General features: G+C 35.2%; 1 protein-coding gene across 1 annotated transcript in view; it reads left to right on the plus strand.

The window, feature by feature from the left end:
* Positions 1-14,894, plus strand: part of CNTNAP5 (contactin associated protein family member 5) — a 355,606-nt gene that overhangs the window by 75,383 nt on the left and 265,329 nt on the right. Inside the window, exon 3 of the mRNA XM_063429233.1 lies at positions 9,083-9,276. Within this exon, the coding sequence (XP_063285303.1) occupies positions 9,083-9,276 (194 nt within the window). The remainder of the gene's footprint in view (positions 1-9,082; positions 9,277-14,894) is intronic.

Genomic DNA, 14,894 nt, shown 5'->3' on the forward strand with positions numbered 1-14,894 from the left:
AGATGGGGGGGAGATCCAAAATGTTATTCATGGGAAAAAAATCTAAATACTTAGTATAAACATAAAACTTCCAAACTTCCAGCAAAGCTGATACAAAGTGAAATTTTCTATGTATATTTTTTATTAACCTCAGCAATCACATGTACCAATTACACACAGCGTGTGTTAACAGGGAATTCTGTTTGAAGATACATTGAGAATTAAATTAAGTAAATGTACAGAATGTTTCACTCATTGCTTCAGTTTATTTGGGAATTATTCAAGGATGTGATAAAGAATTACAGCCTGTGTGGTACCCCCTCTCATGCACTATTTCTTGCACGTTCTGAAATATATAAAGTATATTACACAAATTCTAAACTCCAACTGGTGAAGCAACCTGCTGAGTATGTTCATGGATCCACTGGGATTTGTAGGAATACATATTCCCAAAATGCCATAAGGATATAAATATAACATTATCTGATTAAATTAAGTCAGCTGGCAAATAAATTGGTATCTGTATTAATAAGGGGTTGTAGGATACATTCGCTCCTCGAGTTTGTTCAAGTTGCTCAGAAATACTTATTCAAATATTCTCTCCGGGGCTGCTTTCAAACTGCACTTGAAAGCCTGGACCATACAGGTTCTTGCATTCCTTTTGCATTGTTAGAAGGTCCACTACAAAATCGAACTTGTGTGTACATATTGATAGGAGTGACGTGGTTAGTGTTAATTCACATTAATTATATTTAAATAGACCTGAATAGCTATTATAAAACACCATGAGTGATTATTATCCTCCTGACATATGCAAATGTTTATTTTGATAAACGTATATCTTTTCTATTTAACAATGTCATGGTATAAGAATGAATTCTCCTTTTCAAGCTGTAAAAGCTAGACTCCGGCAAGTTTTTTTTAGCACAGTAACAGATTATCCACATTGCCAAAAGACACATTATTCTGTTGCCAGGTATTTATATTAAATTAGTGCTTGTGCCACCTCTACATTAAACACTACTAATGAGTTATTGCTGAGGAAATAAGACATTCAGTACTTCATATTTTGCATGTTTTACATTTTCCCCAAAGTGTTTAAATACAGGTCGTGTCACTATCAGGTGGTTGTCTTTATTGGAGAATATTACGTTTTTCATGTAAAGAATAGCTAAATTGTTGCCAAAACACTATAGATTTTTTGTCATCAATGAACGTACTAACTTCTGTGTTCAAAATAAAACACCATTTGGGTTATTCACTAAACTCCAAATTGTAGCATATTGAAACCCTAATTCAATTTGATTTTAAAATAATGTCTCTGTAACTAGAACTGAAGTGGGTATTAATTGATATATTTATTTGACTATAATATAGACATTTGTGAGTGTAATGACATGAATCATGTTAAAGCTGTCTAATAAATGTGTATCTCTGATCCGGTGTATCTCTGTTAAAGCTGTCTAATAAATGTGAATCTCTGCTCGGCTGAGGGGGTAGAATGAGGCACCAAGAGAGCTGAGAGGGGGGAAGGTGCATCGAGAGTTGAGGGTGACAAAGAGGCACAAAGAAGGTCTGGGGCAAAAAAAAAGGCACACAGAAGTAATGGGGACAAAGGGACAAACTGAGAGCCTGGGGGGAGAAGAGAGATACAAAAAGGGACTGGGCTGGAGAAAGAGACACACAAAGGGACTGGGAGGTAGAAATACACAGGGGAGCTGGAGAAGGGGAAAACAGATATACAGAGAGGGTGGGGAAGGGAAAAGGAGGCACACAAAAGGGTTGGGGGTCAAAGAAACACACAGGTGCTCCGTGGATAAAGAGACACACAGAGAGATGGCGGAATAAAGAGACACACAGAGGCTGGGAAGGACAAAGAGACACACAGAGGTCTGGGAGGTCAAATAGACACATAGTGGGGCTGGGGAGGACAAATAGACACATAGTGGGGCTGGGGAGACAAATAGACACATAGTGGGGCTGGGGAGGACAAATATACACACAGTGGGGCTGGGGGAGATGAGAGACACAAAAAGCTAGGGAGAAAGAAACACACAAAGCGCCTGGGGACAAAGAGACCAACAGAGGTGCTGGGGGGTCATTTCGACACAAAGGGCTGGGGGGACAAAGAGATACACAGTGGGGCTGGGGGGAAATAAGAGACACAAAAAGGAAGTACCTTGATGAGAATGGTAGGTGGTTGCTGACCTCCAGTGAAAACATATTTTCTGGTATTTATCATAATTAGAAATGTGGGTTGATTTTTCCAGAAATAACTAATTTACTGCTTAAACATTTCCATAACCATATTCCTCTGTGATTGATTAAATACATCTTATAATATAGTGAAATATAGAGAGTTTATTGATAGACTGACATCACACAATAAAGCAGTAGGCACACCTGTGAATCTCAAATTGTGGAGCTGGCGTTAGCAGTAAAAGTTCCTATTTCACCAAACCTTCTGAAACCAGAAACACAGAAAGATCCTCAGCATGCAGCAATGTAAATATAAACACTAGTAAAAGGTCAGTGCTGATAGAACAAACTGGGAAAAGTGAAATTAAGGCAGCTTTCCTCCAAGAGAAAGGGAATCCCTCTATCCCTATAGTAGTGAGGCAAGTCCAAGATATAAAAAGTGTAGAGGATTAGCGCCACTCTAGAAAGACACTGGTAAGAATATTATAACCAACACAAAATGCCTTAAATAGGTCTACAATAGATAGATACACTTAACAAAATGGGATAGAATAAAAGACCTAAAATATAAATAAATATAAAATAAGATACATAGAATAATAAAAATAAAATATAAATTATTGAATATATGTCCAAGATAGAGAGTCCAATAAAAGATATACTTGTTCAAGGAAGGAATCTTCTTGTTGGGATATCAGATGCAGTCCGTATGTGGAAAGAAGGGGAGGATAATGGTGCAGTATGTCCAGAAAATATAAAAATAAGAATAAAAGTATATATGGTCCTACTCACATTTCAAAGGTCAAAGGGCATATTAAAAGGAAGTAGATAAACGAAAAACGATAAAAATAATGTTACATAGTGGACTCGCAAGTGTAAATTCGAGCTGGAAAAACAGCTCAGTGGGCCTATGTACAAACAGCAGAATATGCCCAAACCTTGAGGGCCGCAAGTTCAAATCCACCATCCAAGGCAAAAAAAAGCAATACAATTTATCTAACAAGAGGGATTATGATCAGGTGGGCAGACTCAATATGCTCTTGGAATAAGGATAGGCATTGTGGGTGGGGTAAGCAACAGCCGAGAATACATTGCACAGGATATATATACACCTAAAACTGTATACCAGTATAGGATATACAGAATGTTAAAATAAATATAAAATCAGTTATATATAAGACTGTAGATACAGAAAGCAATAAAACTGAGAAAGTATGTGCAGTTAATTATAAGTGTTTTTTTTTTATAAAAATGTGCATGACTGAGAGTTAAACTTAAAATGTATATGTATAGCAATAAACCATATATTGAATAGGATGGAATAGGATAGATTCTTAAAAAGTTACAAAAAGTTAAAAAGGTCAAAATCTACATTCAGGTCTTTTGGGACCAGGGTTTAAAAACCCAATTCATTTCTTTTTGGCCTAATTTTTTTTAAGATCTCCACCTCTCCAAGGGATTTTACATTTCTGAATTCCTATACATTTTAGATGCTTTGGATTTTTATCATGGATTAGAAAATGTTTCGATACAGAGTGGTTGGGATAACCTTTCATAATATCGCGGCAATGTTCTGCCAATCTTGTTTTTAAACATCGTGAGGTTATCCCAATGTATTGGAGGCCACAAGGGCACTCTAATAGGTATATTAAATTTTTAGTAGTACAACAGACGAGATCTCTAATTTCATAAGACATTTTAGTGTTAGTTGATATAAAGTGCGTAGTTTTTTATTTTATATAGAAATGGCTGGTTTTAGTCTTAGTGTAGTTTGTGGTCAGCATAGATCAGAAATTTGGGGCACCTCTAAAAATGACATTAGGCTTATCTGGAATAAAATCCTTTAAAATATAATCTTGTTATAAAATGTGTCAATGTTTATTAATGATTTTTCTCACATTATTACTTTGATTATTAAAATTAAAAATGACTGGCATAAAAGTTGAGTTCTTATCTTTAACCTTATATTCTAAAAGGGTCTGATCTGTTTGGTAGATTGGCGTTATAGTTCTGTTCAGATTATCAGCTGAAAATTTTTTATCAATACATTTTTCTTTAAGGTTCTGGGCTTGTTCTTTAAAATCTACTTTGCGTGAATAGTTCCTTCTTAGATGTAAAAATTTACTCTTGGGTATTCCGTCTAACCATGGTCTATGGTGGCAGCTTGTTTTATCAATGATAGTGTTAGTACAGATCTTTTTTTAAAAAAGTTTTCTTATGAATAATGTCATCTTGTAAAAAAAATTGTAAGTCTAAAAAGTTAATAAAATTCTTGCTGAATTCTGAAGTTAAAATGATACCATTGTTGTTAATATTAAGATGGTTTAAAAAAGAGTTTAACCCCTTAGGGACACATGACATGTGTGACATGTCATGATTCCCTTTTATTCCAGAAGTTTGGTCCTTAAGGGGTTAAAGAATTTTCTGAACCGTTCTAAATAAAAAAGAGATCATCTATATATCTAAAATTGGAGACCAGGTTTGCTCTCCAAGCATGCCCCCCCCCCACATGGCTTCTGATACATAAAGAGGTTAGCATAGCTAGGGGCAAACCTGGTCCCTATAGCTGTACCTTGTTTTTGAAAGTAAAATAAATCTAAAAGCCAAAAATAATATATTTTTAAAATGATTTGGATACCTTGTATAATAAAATTAATTTGTAATTTGTCCATCTGGGATAGTTTTTTTCTGCTTGTAATATTTTAAAAACCTTTATTGTGGGGAATAATTGTATATAGAGATTGAACGTCACAAGTGACTAAAATGAAATCAGGGTGCCAGATAAAATTATTTAAAGAGCGGAGGAGAGTCATGGAGTCTTTACGATATGACTTCATGATTTTAACCGAAGGCTGTAAAAAAATGTCTATATACTCTAAAAGGTTGGGTAGAACAGAGTTTATTCCAGAAACTATGGGTATTCCAGGGGGATTTTTATTTCAATTTTGTGTATTTTTGGTAAAAAATTAATTACTGGGATTTTAGGGTAGGGAACATTAACATAATCAAATTCTTTTTTTGTTAAAACGTTCGATGCAAGGCCTTCATTTAAAAATTCTTCTAAAGATTTTTTGACGGAGGGGGCAGGTCTGATGGTAATTTATTATAAACTGTCAGATCATTAAGTTGTCTAAGTGCTTCTTTATATACATATCATTAGAAAGAATAACTAGACCCATCAACATGGAAAGGCAACATGTTGACACACTGGGTACCTTGATAGGTTTCTTTAATTTCCCTGCTTAGTTGCCGTAGCAGCAGAAAATATTACCCAATCTGCATCTGGTGATCTGGTTATTTAGCTTTATTACAATATATATTTCCACCTATTAAATGTAACTGTCTGTGGAAATGGGAGCCGGACTGCTCTATTGTCTAATCCTACAACCAATGGACACAATTGCTGGCGTAGGGACACAGGAAACTAACATGTTATCTTACCCCAGATAGGCTACATAGGATATACCCTAGGTTATCTCCTCTTTATTAGAGATGTAAAGATCAAGATGGCACTTTCAATCACATTTGGTGTTCTTACCCTCAATTATCTATTTTTTGGACTGAGGTTCATAAAAAAATGTGCTCACCTTTTTATGCTTATCTTTCCCTAATAAGATACATTTTGGGATAAAGCATAACAATTTATTGGCAGCCAGGAACTTCTATTCCAGAATTGTGTTAATTTACCTCCGAGTGTCATATTATAACTGTAGATATTACACCTGCATTTGGTTTTTTTATTTCTGTTTTCCTCCCCCTTTCTCTATTCTCTCTCTTTACTACAAAATTTTCAATAAACACTTAATTGAAAAACATAAAAAAAAAACTCTGGAGATCTGGTAGCCCAAGCCAGAGACACTATGAGCAGCTGAAAAGTGTTGAATATTGGCTAATTACACATACAGGTATATATATATATCTTTATATCAGAATTGCATACATCAGCTATTTCATTTTAAGGAAACTGGTTGTAAGGAAGATGCCGGTTAAATAAATGGCCATTATAATGGCAAATGTTAAGTAAATACAGCATAAAACACAAATCTGCGTCCTCTACCACCTGCTTGATCATTTGATAAATGCACCTAAATCAAATATGCATGGCTGGGGATTTAAACCCTTACAAGGCCACAACAACAGCCTTCTTACTAGGTTTTCTACTTTGCCCAGAGGCCGAATTAATGCACAAAGTGGTTTCTTACACCAATTTTTCATCCTCTTCAGCCTGAGGCGAGAAATTTCAGCCATCCTTGTAATAAGACATAAATAGCGAGTCCTATTATGTGCTGCTGTAGTTTTGACAGAATTTAGCAAGTTTAAACAACAATAGTGAGAATTCTTGTTAACTCCTCGTGAACCATGGTATAAGCAAATTCCTCTACATCATGACATTCATGTTATGTCATGGAATTTAATGGTTAGAGCAGTGATAATAGCACTGTCTTTGAACTGGGGAACCTAGGTTTGAAGTAAGACCACCAAATTATATACATCCACCTCCCTCAAATTATAGATTGTAAGCTCTTCTGAGCAAGACCCCCTTTACACCCAATATCCCCTTTCTATAATTGTAAAGCGCTGAGGAATATGTTGGAGCTGTGTAATTAATAATGTTAAATCTTGCATTAATCAGATCAAAATGTATTTTGAGCTTGCAATGGTTAAAACCCTTAAACCACTACATTTCCAATTGTTTTTTAGACAAAAGGATATATCTTAACAATAGTTATCCCCCTTAGAAAAGCAAACAGATGTGAAATCCAATTAAATCAGCCAGCAGCATACGTCAAGCAAGCTTCATTATGCTCTAAAAATACTCAACATTGTCAGGTCAGCATAACCACTACTTATATTTAACAAAGCAAATAGAATTGACTGGGTGTTCGAAGAATGCAGCCTGGTTCCAAGCTAATTTGCACTGCAGAGTAAGAACACTTGGTCCTTACATTAAAGAGACTCTTACACATTCCACATGACGATCTCATATTTGTGACTTTGACACATTTACAGATATTCAACACAGTGTTAACATGTATCAACTGTCTAAAAAAATAGCTTTATGTATAATGGGGATACTTACTGTTAGAATACAGTGTTAATAGGTTTTTAGATGGACAGGACTATGAAAAAAATGAATATAATTAAAATTTATGAGGAATGGGTGGAGCGCACAGATGCACTTGAAGAGAGATCCATACAAACTCTCTGTGGAAGCATTAGTGGAATGCGTTGTTTCTTTATGAGAAACATGGCATTGTAGCCAGGAGATTATCTCAGTGCTGGATAACAGGTTTATCATCTATTTAAACATTTTATGAAAAAGTGATGGCCTGAAATATAATCTATAAGTATTGCAAATAAAACACAAATATTTTAAAAAAAAATTATATGGAATATTCCTTTAAGTCACACAAGCTCAAAGTTATCACACTATGCCAAACCAATGAGATGTGGAAATTGTCTCAGAATTTCCAGAACTCAATACTGAGTTCCAAAATATCTCTGTAAGCAATGACAGCACATCCATCAAAAACTTCATGAAATGAGTTTAAAAGGAAAACAACACAGCTTTTAATAAAAAGGTGCAATACATTGCATAAAGCACATCACTAGTGAACTCGTGAGCAGTGAACATTTTAGATGGTTTTGATTTAAAGTTTAAGGTAACAGTTTTGGGAAGGATATATTATTGCTTCAGAATGTCTGACTTACAAGTTGATGTCTGACAGAAAAGATTTGTTGAGATTGATGCACGACATCTTGAATGAGCTTCATGGCAACCTGAGCTTAATCCACCTAACTACTTTCAGATGAATTGGGACACTGACTGGGTGCCAGACCTACTCACTAGACTCGGAGATTCATTTTGTTACGAGCTGCAAGTCTTCCGAATTTCAGTTGATTGGGTGATCGGTCACATTCCTGAACTCTAAGATGAATTATAGCTAGATTACAAACTAAACTAAACGTGCACTGGACAAGTATGTCATTTTGATTACTGATTCTGTTTTGGCACCAAAAACAATATAATTGATGAGAAAAAAAGATGATTAATGGGTAGGAGAAAGTCACTAAATACTGAATTGATTAACAGATCGAGTGGGAAGAGATTAAAAGAGGGGAAAATTAAGAATTAATAATAATAATAATATAAAAAATTAAAATTAATAATATATATATATATATATTTATCTATATGATATATGGGATACATATATAATATATAAATATAGATTTTTTATGCTTTTCCTATTTTCCTCTCTATAGGAAACTTTTTCTCGCTTGATTTGTGAAACAAATACAGTCCAACAAAAAAATCTGTGTTTGAAAACAGTGCAAACTATTATAATAGACACCATTCATAATCCATTTTTTGTATTTACTATTATTATTATATTAATAGTTGCTCCATGGTTACTCCAACAAATTATTTCTTCATTTTGTTGTAGTACAAGGCTAAAGAATTGTTTCCATTCTACCTAATTTACAATATGTAATTACAAATCTTTGAAAATCACAAGGATAACTAGCATTGTATCATCTTCTGACAAGAGAACGTGTAAATGTATGGAACTCTTTGAATAATATTTAAACATTGTCCTGAAGATATTACTTTAAAAATGGTAACACACACGTGCTCACTCTGACAACTTTTTGGTGAATATTCCGTCTCCGTCACTAGAACAGTTATAAAACCCCAGGTGCAGCAATTTGCTTTGAGTACTTTCTATCTTTCTATTCACTATGCAGCATTGGTGTTTGTATTAATTAAAGGTTATTATATTGTTATCTGTAGTATAGAAAATTCTGAATATAAGATTGAGGGACATTAATTACTTTTACTTTCACATGATTGTATTTGCTATTCATTGTTTAATATTTTTTGTTCTCTGTTTTGTCTCAGAAGGTGGCGGTTGGTCTCCACTGGAATCAAATTCGAGGCAGTGGTTACAGGTTGACCTTGGCGAGAGATACGATATCACAGGTGTTGCCACACAGGGCAGATTTGGGAGTTCCGACTGGGTGACTCGTTACAGCATCATGTTTAGTGATACAGGGCGCAACTGGAAACCATATCACCATGACAACAGCATATTGGTAAGATAATTGCAACATTTGAAGAATTTAATTGTGAATTACTGTATATGTGGATTGGGCTCGATGAGCGGTTATTTAGCAAAGTGTTCGGTTCTAAAAGTGGTCTAAAGTCCTACAAGTGTGGAAATCACCATGGAAACCAGTGAGACCAGACTCATTCCATTGTGTTTTCCCACTCTATAGTTTTGCAATGCTTTTTAGAAAAGACACTGATAAATAGCCCCTTTTGTGCATATTTGGGTATAAACGTGCAAAACCTTTATGAAATGTTGTTTGACAAACAGCGATTTTGAAAGCTCAGTCTTCAAACTTTTAATATAAGATAAAATGGACATTAAAAGCATAGTGTAGTGTGTCGGAGAATTAACATATATGTCATATAAATGTAGGTGATATCGATAAATATAATAAAATAAATACAGGTGGCATATTGGTCAGATATATTTTTGTATTATCAGAGTGTTAGGGTTAGTGGAATTAACAGAGATCCACTCCCAGACATCAACTGATCCTTTTAAGATTGTGAACTAAAATAAGAATTCAAAGTGAATTCAAAATGAATTTCAAAATAACTGAACAGAAAAAGTCAGCCATGTTTTCACTACAGCTACTCTGGCCTTAATTTTAAAAATCACTTTGAATTCAATTTAAGGTCTCACTTTAGTAACTAATCATGCCGGTGTGTATACTACTGAGATCCAGAGTATGAGGCAGCTCAGCACAAGTCTTTATTTAAGAGACAATATGGCAAGAGAAGAGGACAGACATTTAAAGAGTTAAGTCACTGATATTGGTAATATATGTAAGGGAAGCAAGAAGGCAGGATGTTAAAAGGTTGTAAATCATAGTAAAGACGTAATTGTATGAAGACATTGCAGTGGGCTTCGGCTGAAGGACGACGGATGGTTGATATAATGAGATATCTGTGTGTTAGGAATGCAGCTAGTGAATTTGAAAAAAAGAGTAAGTTAGGGTCCCATTGTTTCATTAAATTAGATATCCCCCCCCCCCCCCACAAGAATATTGACTTCTCACAAGTAAAGGTGAATGGTGAATTCCCTAGACCCTAAACATTTATTTATATATTTGATAGGGTTTGCTGCTTTTTGTGTAGCTCGTATGTGCTTCGTAAGAATTATAATAAACGTGTCTTGTATTTGAACCTTTAAAATAATAAAATGTGAACATTTTCACCATTATCATATTGTTTTAGGGGCAGAAATTTCTTATGGGTATTCAGTAGTTGATGATAGAAACATAATCTAAGACGTGGTCTTAGAAGAACATCTTGAGAAGAAGTTTCTGAACTCTTAAAAGCTTCTACAACCATATCATGCTCTTTCAATGTTTAGGGTCTGTGGTTAAATCATTTTGTGCTCCATTTAATATAAGAGACAATGTTTGAATATTGTGCTGAGTTACTAAGAGGAAGCAGTGAGACATGGGCTACTCTCAAGAAAAGAGGATATTCCGCTGGCTCTGGAGAGCTGTGGATTTAATCTAACTTGTAACACTCTGCGTTTAAATGGACTGAGAAGGAAATTTCACATCAATTATGTAACACAAGAGTCATAAGGACACTGTTCCACCCTCAGTAAATTGCTAATGATTTCTGAAAGCTTTGGCCACACGCTGTTATTTGTTTTATTGCACAAACTGTCCTAATGTGGCCTTTTTCTTCTTTGTAATAAGAGCCTATTGGGAGTTTTTCTGACATAGTTTCTGTTATGGAAATTCAGAAATTGGAGGCTTTTCTTTCACTCGTCATGACATGTTTTATTTACTAAATGCACAAGATTTGTGACTTGATTTATTTACTAAATATACAAAGTTTGTGTTCCTCATTATTTTCTTGGCCTATCTACAGACATGGTCAGACACTGATTTCTGCTAAATATATATATTTGGCTTTTACACCTTCTCTGGGTGCTATGTTGTGTTTTGCTTGTTCTCGGTTCCTTTACCAGAGGCCTAGGAGCCTGAGGGTTTTGTGCACTAATATTGCTTTTCTAAGAAATAAATGCTCCTGGACTGCGATCTCAGATGTCCCACCTGGAATCTGCTGTACCCACTCTCCCAATTTAGGGGTCACAGCCCCAAAAGCTTCTATCACAACTGGGACTACTACTGCCAGGCCCGGCCTTAGACCTTTTGGCGCTTTGTTCACAAAAATCTTCACAGTGCCCCTCCCTGGCCTCACCACCACATCCAATACTTTCCAAAATGTAAAAAGTTCTAAGCCCTCATTACATAGATGTTATATATTTATATAATTTCTGGTCATATTATGTATATTTATACACATGTAAATATTAGAGGGATAATAATACATATAATACACACATATTATTATACATGTATATATATATATATATATATATATATATATATATATATATATATACACATTACTCTAAGAAATCACATTATGCTTATTAATTACACACATATTTAGATTATGTTAATTTCCTTACTGTGCAGAAGTTCAATTTGTTGTATTGTTTATTATTGTGTCTATTGAAGATATGTGAAGTTTGCTTATATGTGTTTGTGTTTCCTATAGAATGTAAGATTGTCCTCAAGATCAGTGGTTCCCAACACGGTCCTCAAGTACCCCCTAACAGTCCAGGATTTAGGGATTTCCCAGTTGTATCTAAGGTGTTTTTAGAAAAATTTAGAATGTAAGCTCGTCTGAGCAGGGTCATCATTCACCTACTTTTCCTGTAACATTTCGTAATTGTCTCATTTATTATTACATTTCCCCATTTTATAATAAAGCGCTGTGTAATATGCTGGCGCTATATCGATACCAATAATGATAATAATGATAATAATAATAATAATAATAATAATATTGTAGGGCTTCAGTAAGTGTAAAAGCAGAGTGTCAAAACAGGTATGTAAATTACAGCACAAATCTTGATCATTTACATATTTTGTCCATTTAAAGGACCACTATAGTGCCAGGAAAACATACTCGTTTTCCTGGCACTATAGTGCCCTGAGGGTGCCCCTATGGACGCTGGCGTCTTCTCACTGTGATTTTCACAGTGAGAAGCACGCAAGCGCCTCTAGCGGCTGTCAATGAGACAGCCACTAGAGGTTGGATTAACCCAAATATAAACATAGCAGTTATGTTTGCTATGTTTATAGAAAAAAGGGTTAACCCTAGCTGGCCCATTAAGCTGAAGTGGTCTGGGTGCCCATAGTGGTCCTTTAATTAACATCTATAAAACATGCACAGAAACCTTATTTAACTTTATCAGATGCACTAAGTACAATGAAGATGTTTTAGTCTCTTGGGCCAAGAACATAACTGGACATATTTACTAGAAACCAAGTCAGCATAAGATATTTGTGTAACAAAATGTTACATTCAGTTGGTTTGTACCTTTAGTCTTAAGCGATCTGCCTGAATGTCCTGCAAAGTGAACAAAATGAATCAGCAAATTAATGAGCAACGTGGAGATAACAATATTCTAGCAGTGAGAGAATGGCCTGGTTTTGTCCTGGAGAGTCTTGGTTTAAAAGTTTATAGCAGGACAATGTTCTAACCTTCTAACAGCAATTCGAACAGCAATTTGCAGTAAGTAGGAGTGAATCACAGAGCTCCACAGAAAAATATCTCAGCAATGTGTAATATGAATCAGTATGTAGGAGTGAATCACAGAGCTCCACAGTAATTAATCTCAGCACTGTGCAGTATGTAGGAGTGAATCACAGAGCTCCACAGAAAAATATCTCAGCAATGTGTAATATGAATCAGTATGTAGGAGTGAATCACAGAGCTCCACAGTAATAAATCTCAGCACTGCGCAGTATGTAGGAGTGAATCACAGAGCTCCACAGAAATGAAACTCAGCAATGTTCAGTATGTAGCAGTATGTAGGAGTGAATCACAGAGCTCCACAGAAATAAAACTCAGCAATGTGCAGTATGTAGGAGTGAATCACAGAGCTCCACAGAAATAAAACTCAGCACTGTGCAGTATGTAGGAGTGAATCACAGAGCTCCACAGAAATGAAACTCAGCAATGTTCAGTATGTAGCAGTATGTAGGAGTGTATCACAGAAATCCACAGAAATAAAACTCAGCAATGTGCAGTATGTAGGAGTGTATCACAGAGCTCCACAGTAATAAATCTCAGCACTGTGCAGTATGTAGGAGTGAATCACAGAGCTCCACAGAAATAAAACTCAGCAATGTGCAGTATGTAGGAGTGAATCACAGAGCTCCACAGAAATAAAACTCAGCACTGTGCAGTATGTAGGAGTGTATCGCAGAGCTCCACAGAAATAAATCTCAGCAATGTTCAGTATGTAGGAGTGTATCACAGAGCTCCACAGAAATAAAACTCAGCAATGTTCAGTATGTAGGAGTGTATCACAGAGCTCCACAGAAAATATGTGCAGTAATAGTTGAGATAGATGTTATAGGAATACGTGAATAATCACAATAATGTTAAATAAACTTATGCAAAAAATGTGTTGCGGCTGAAAAAGTTTGTTGGTTGATACGAATTTCGTTAAGAAAAAAAGATTTGGAAAATGAATCAGACGAACAAACTAATTGTCCAATCAGTGTACTGCAAAATATATACACAATATAAATATTATAAAATAAATATTATGTATATATTTTGCAGTACATTTAGAGCCGCATTTCCCCCCCAGTGGAGGAAGCAGTAAAAATAAACAATCAACATTTATATTTATATTTAGTGACTGTCTCCCAACCATCAATCAGCTTTATTCCCCATCAATGATTTATTTATTTTATTGCCGTGGGTGTAATTCTACATCCCAGATCAGAATGATAATGCTCACCCATTGTGCATTTTGCTTTGTTTGGGATTAGGCTACATTTCAGCTCTTAGTTCTGGAATGCAGACGATCAACCGATTGTCCCGAATTTTGGGTGAATTGCAGTTTCGGAAGGAAAAGAATCTCCAAGTCTCATGTTAAAATCAAAGACCTCCCATTATTATTATTGGTATTTATATATAGCGCCAACTAATTGCACAGCGCTTTACAATACTGAATTGGCTAGTCCCAGTAAAAAGCTTTGCATATCTCCAGACTTCTCTTCGGGATTGTGAATAATGTATACACACTGTCACCCTCCCAAACTTGCTTAAAAATATAAACACACCTCCATTTATTTTCTGAGTGGTTATGCTGCCTGTAGTTTGAGTGACCGAAAAATGCAGTCTGTCATTCTATCAGAGCAGCACTCGCTGTCAGTCTGTATTACACTATATCGTTTCAAACCAGTAACCAAATACAAACCAGCCATTCATGGAAGGGGCATTGTGGATTGTAAGCAAATTAAAAGCTTGTGAGCTGATACCCAGCACAAATTACACATACAATTCTGAAACTTGGCAGCATCAGTACAAATAAACTATTTTAAATAGACTGAAAAAGTGTATTTATCTGGTGGAGATGCAGAATAATTTAAAGCATTTCACTAAACAAATGCATCATTAATTTGCCCTCAGCAAACAGTTTACAAAGATTAGCTAACTTATTTCGCAATGATAATCAGTTTGTAAACAGATGAGCGTCGGGTACAGAATATGGTAAACAGAGTCTAACAGCACAGTCATGTAATACTGA

This window comes from Pelobates fuscus, chromosome 8, assembly GCF_036172605.1.
Source record: "Pelobates fuscus isolate aPelFus1 chromosome 8, aPelFus1.pri, whole genome shotgun sequence".
Classification (NCBI taxonomy): Eukaryota; Metazoa; Chordata; class Amphibia; order Anura; family Pelobatidae; genus Pelobates; species Pelobates fuscus.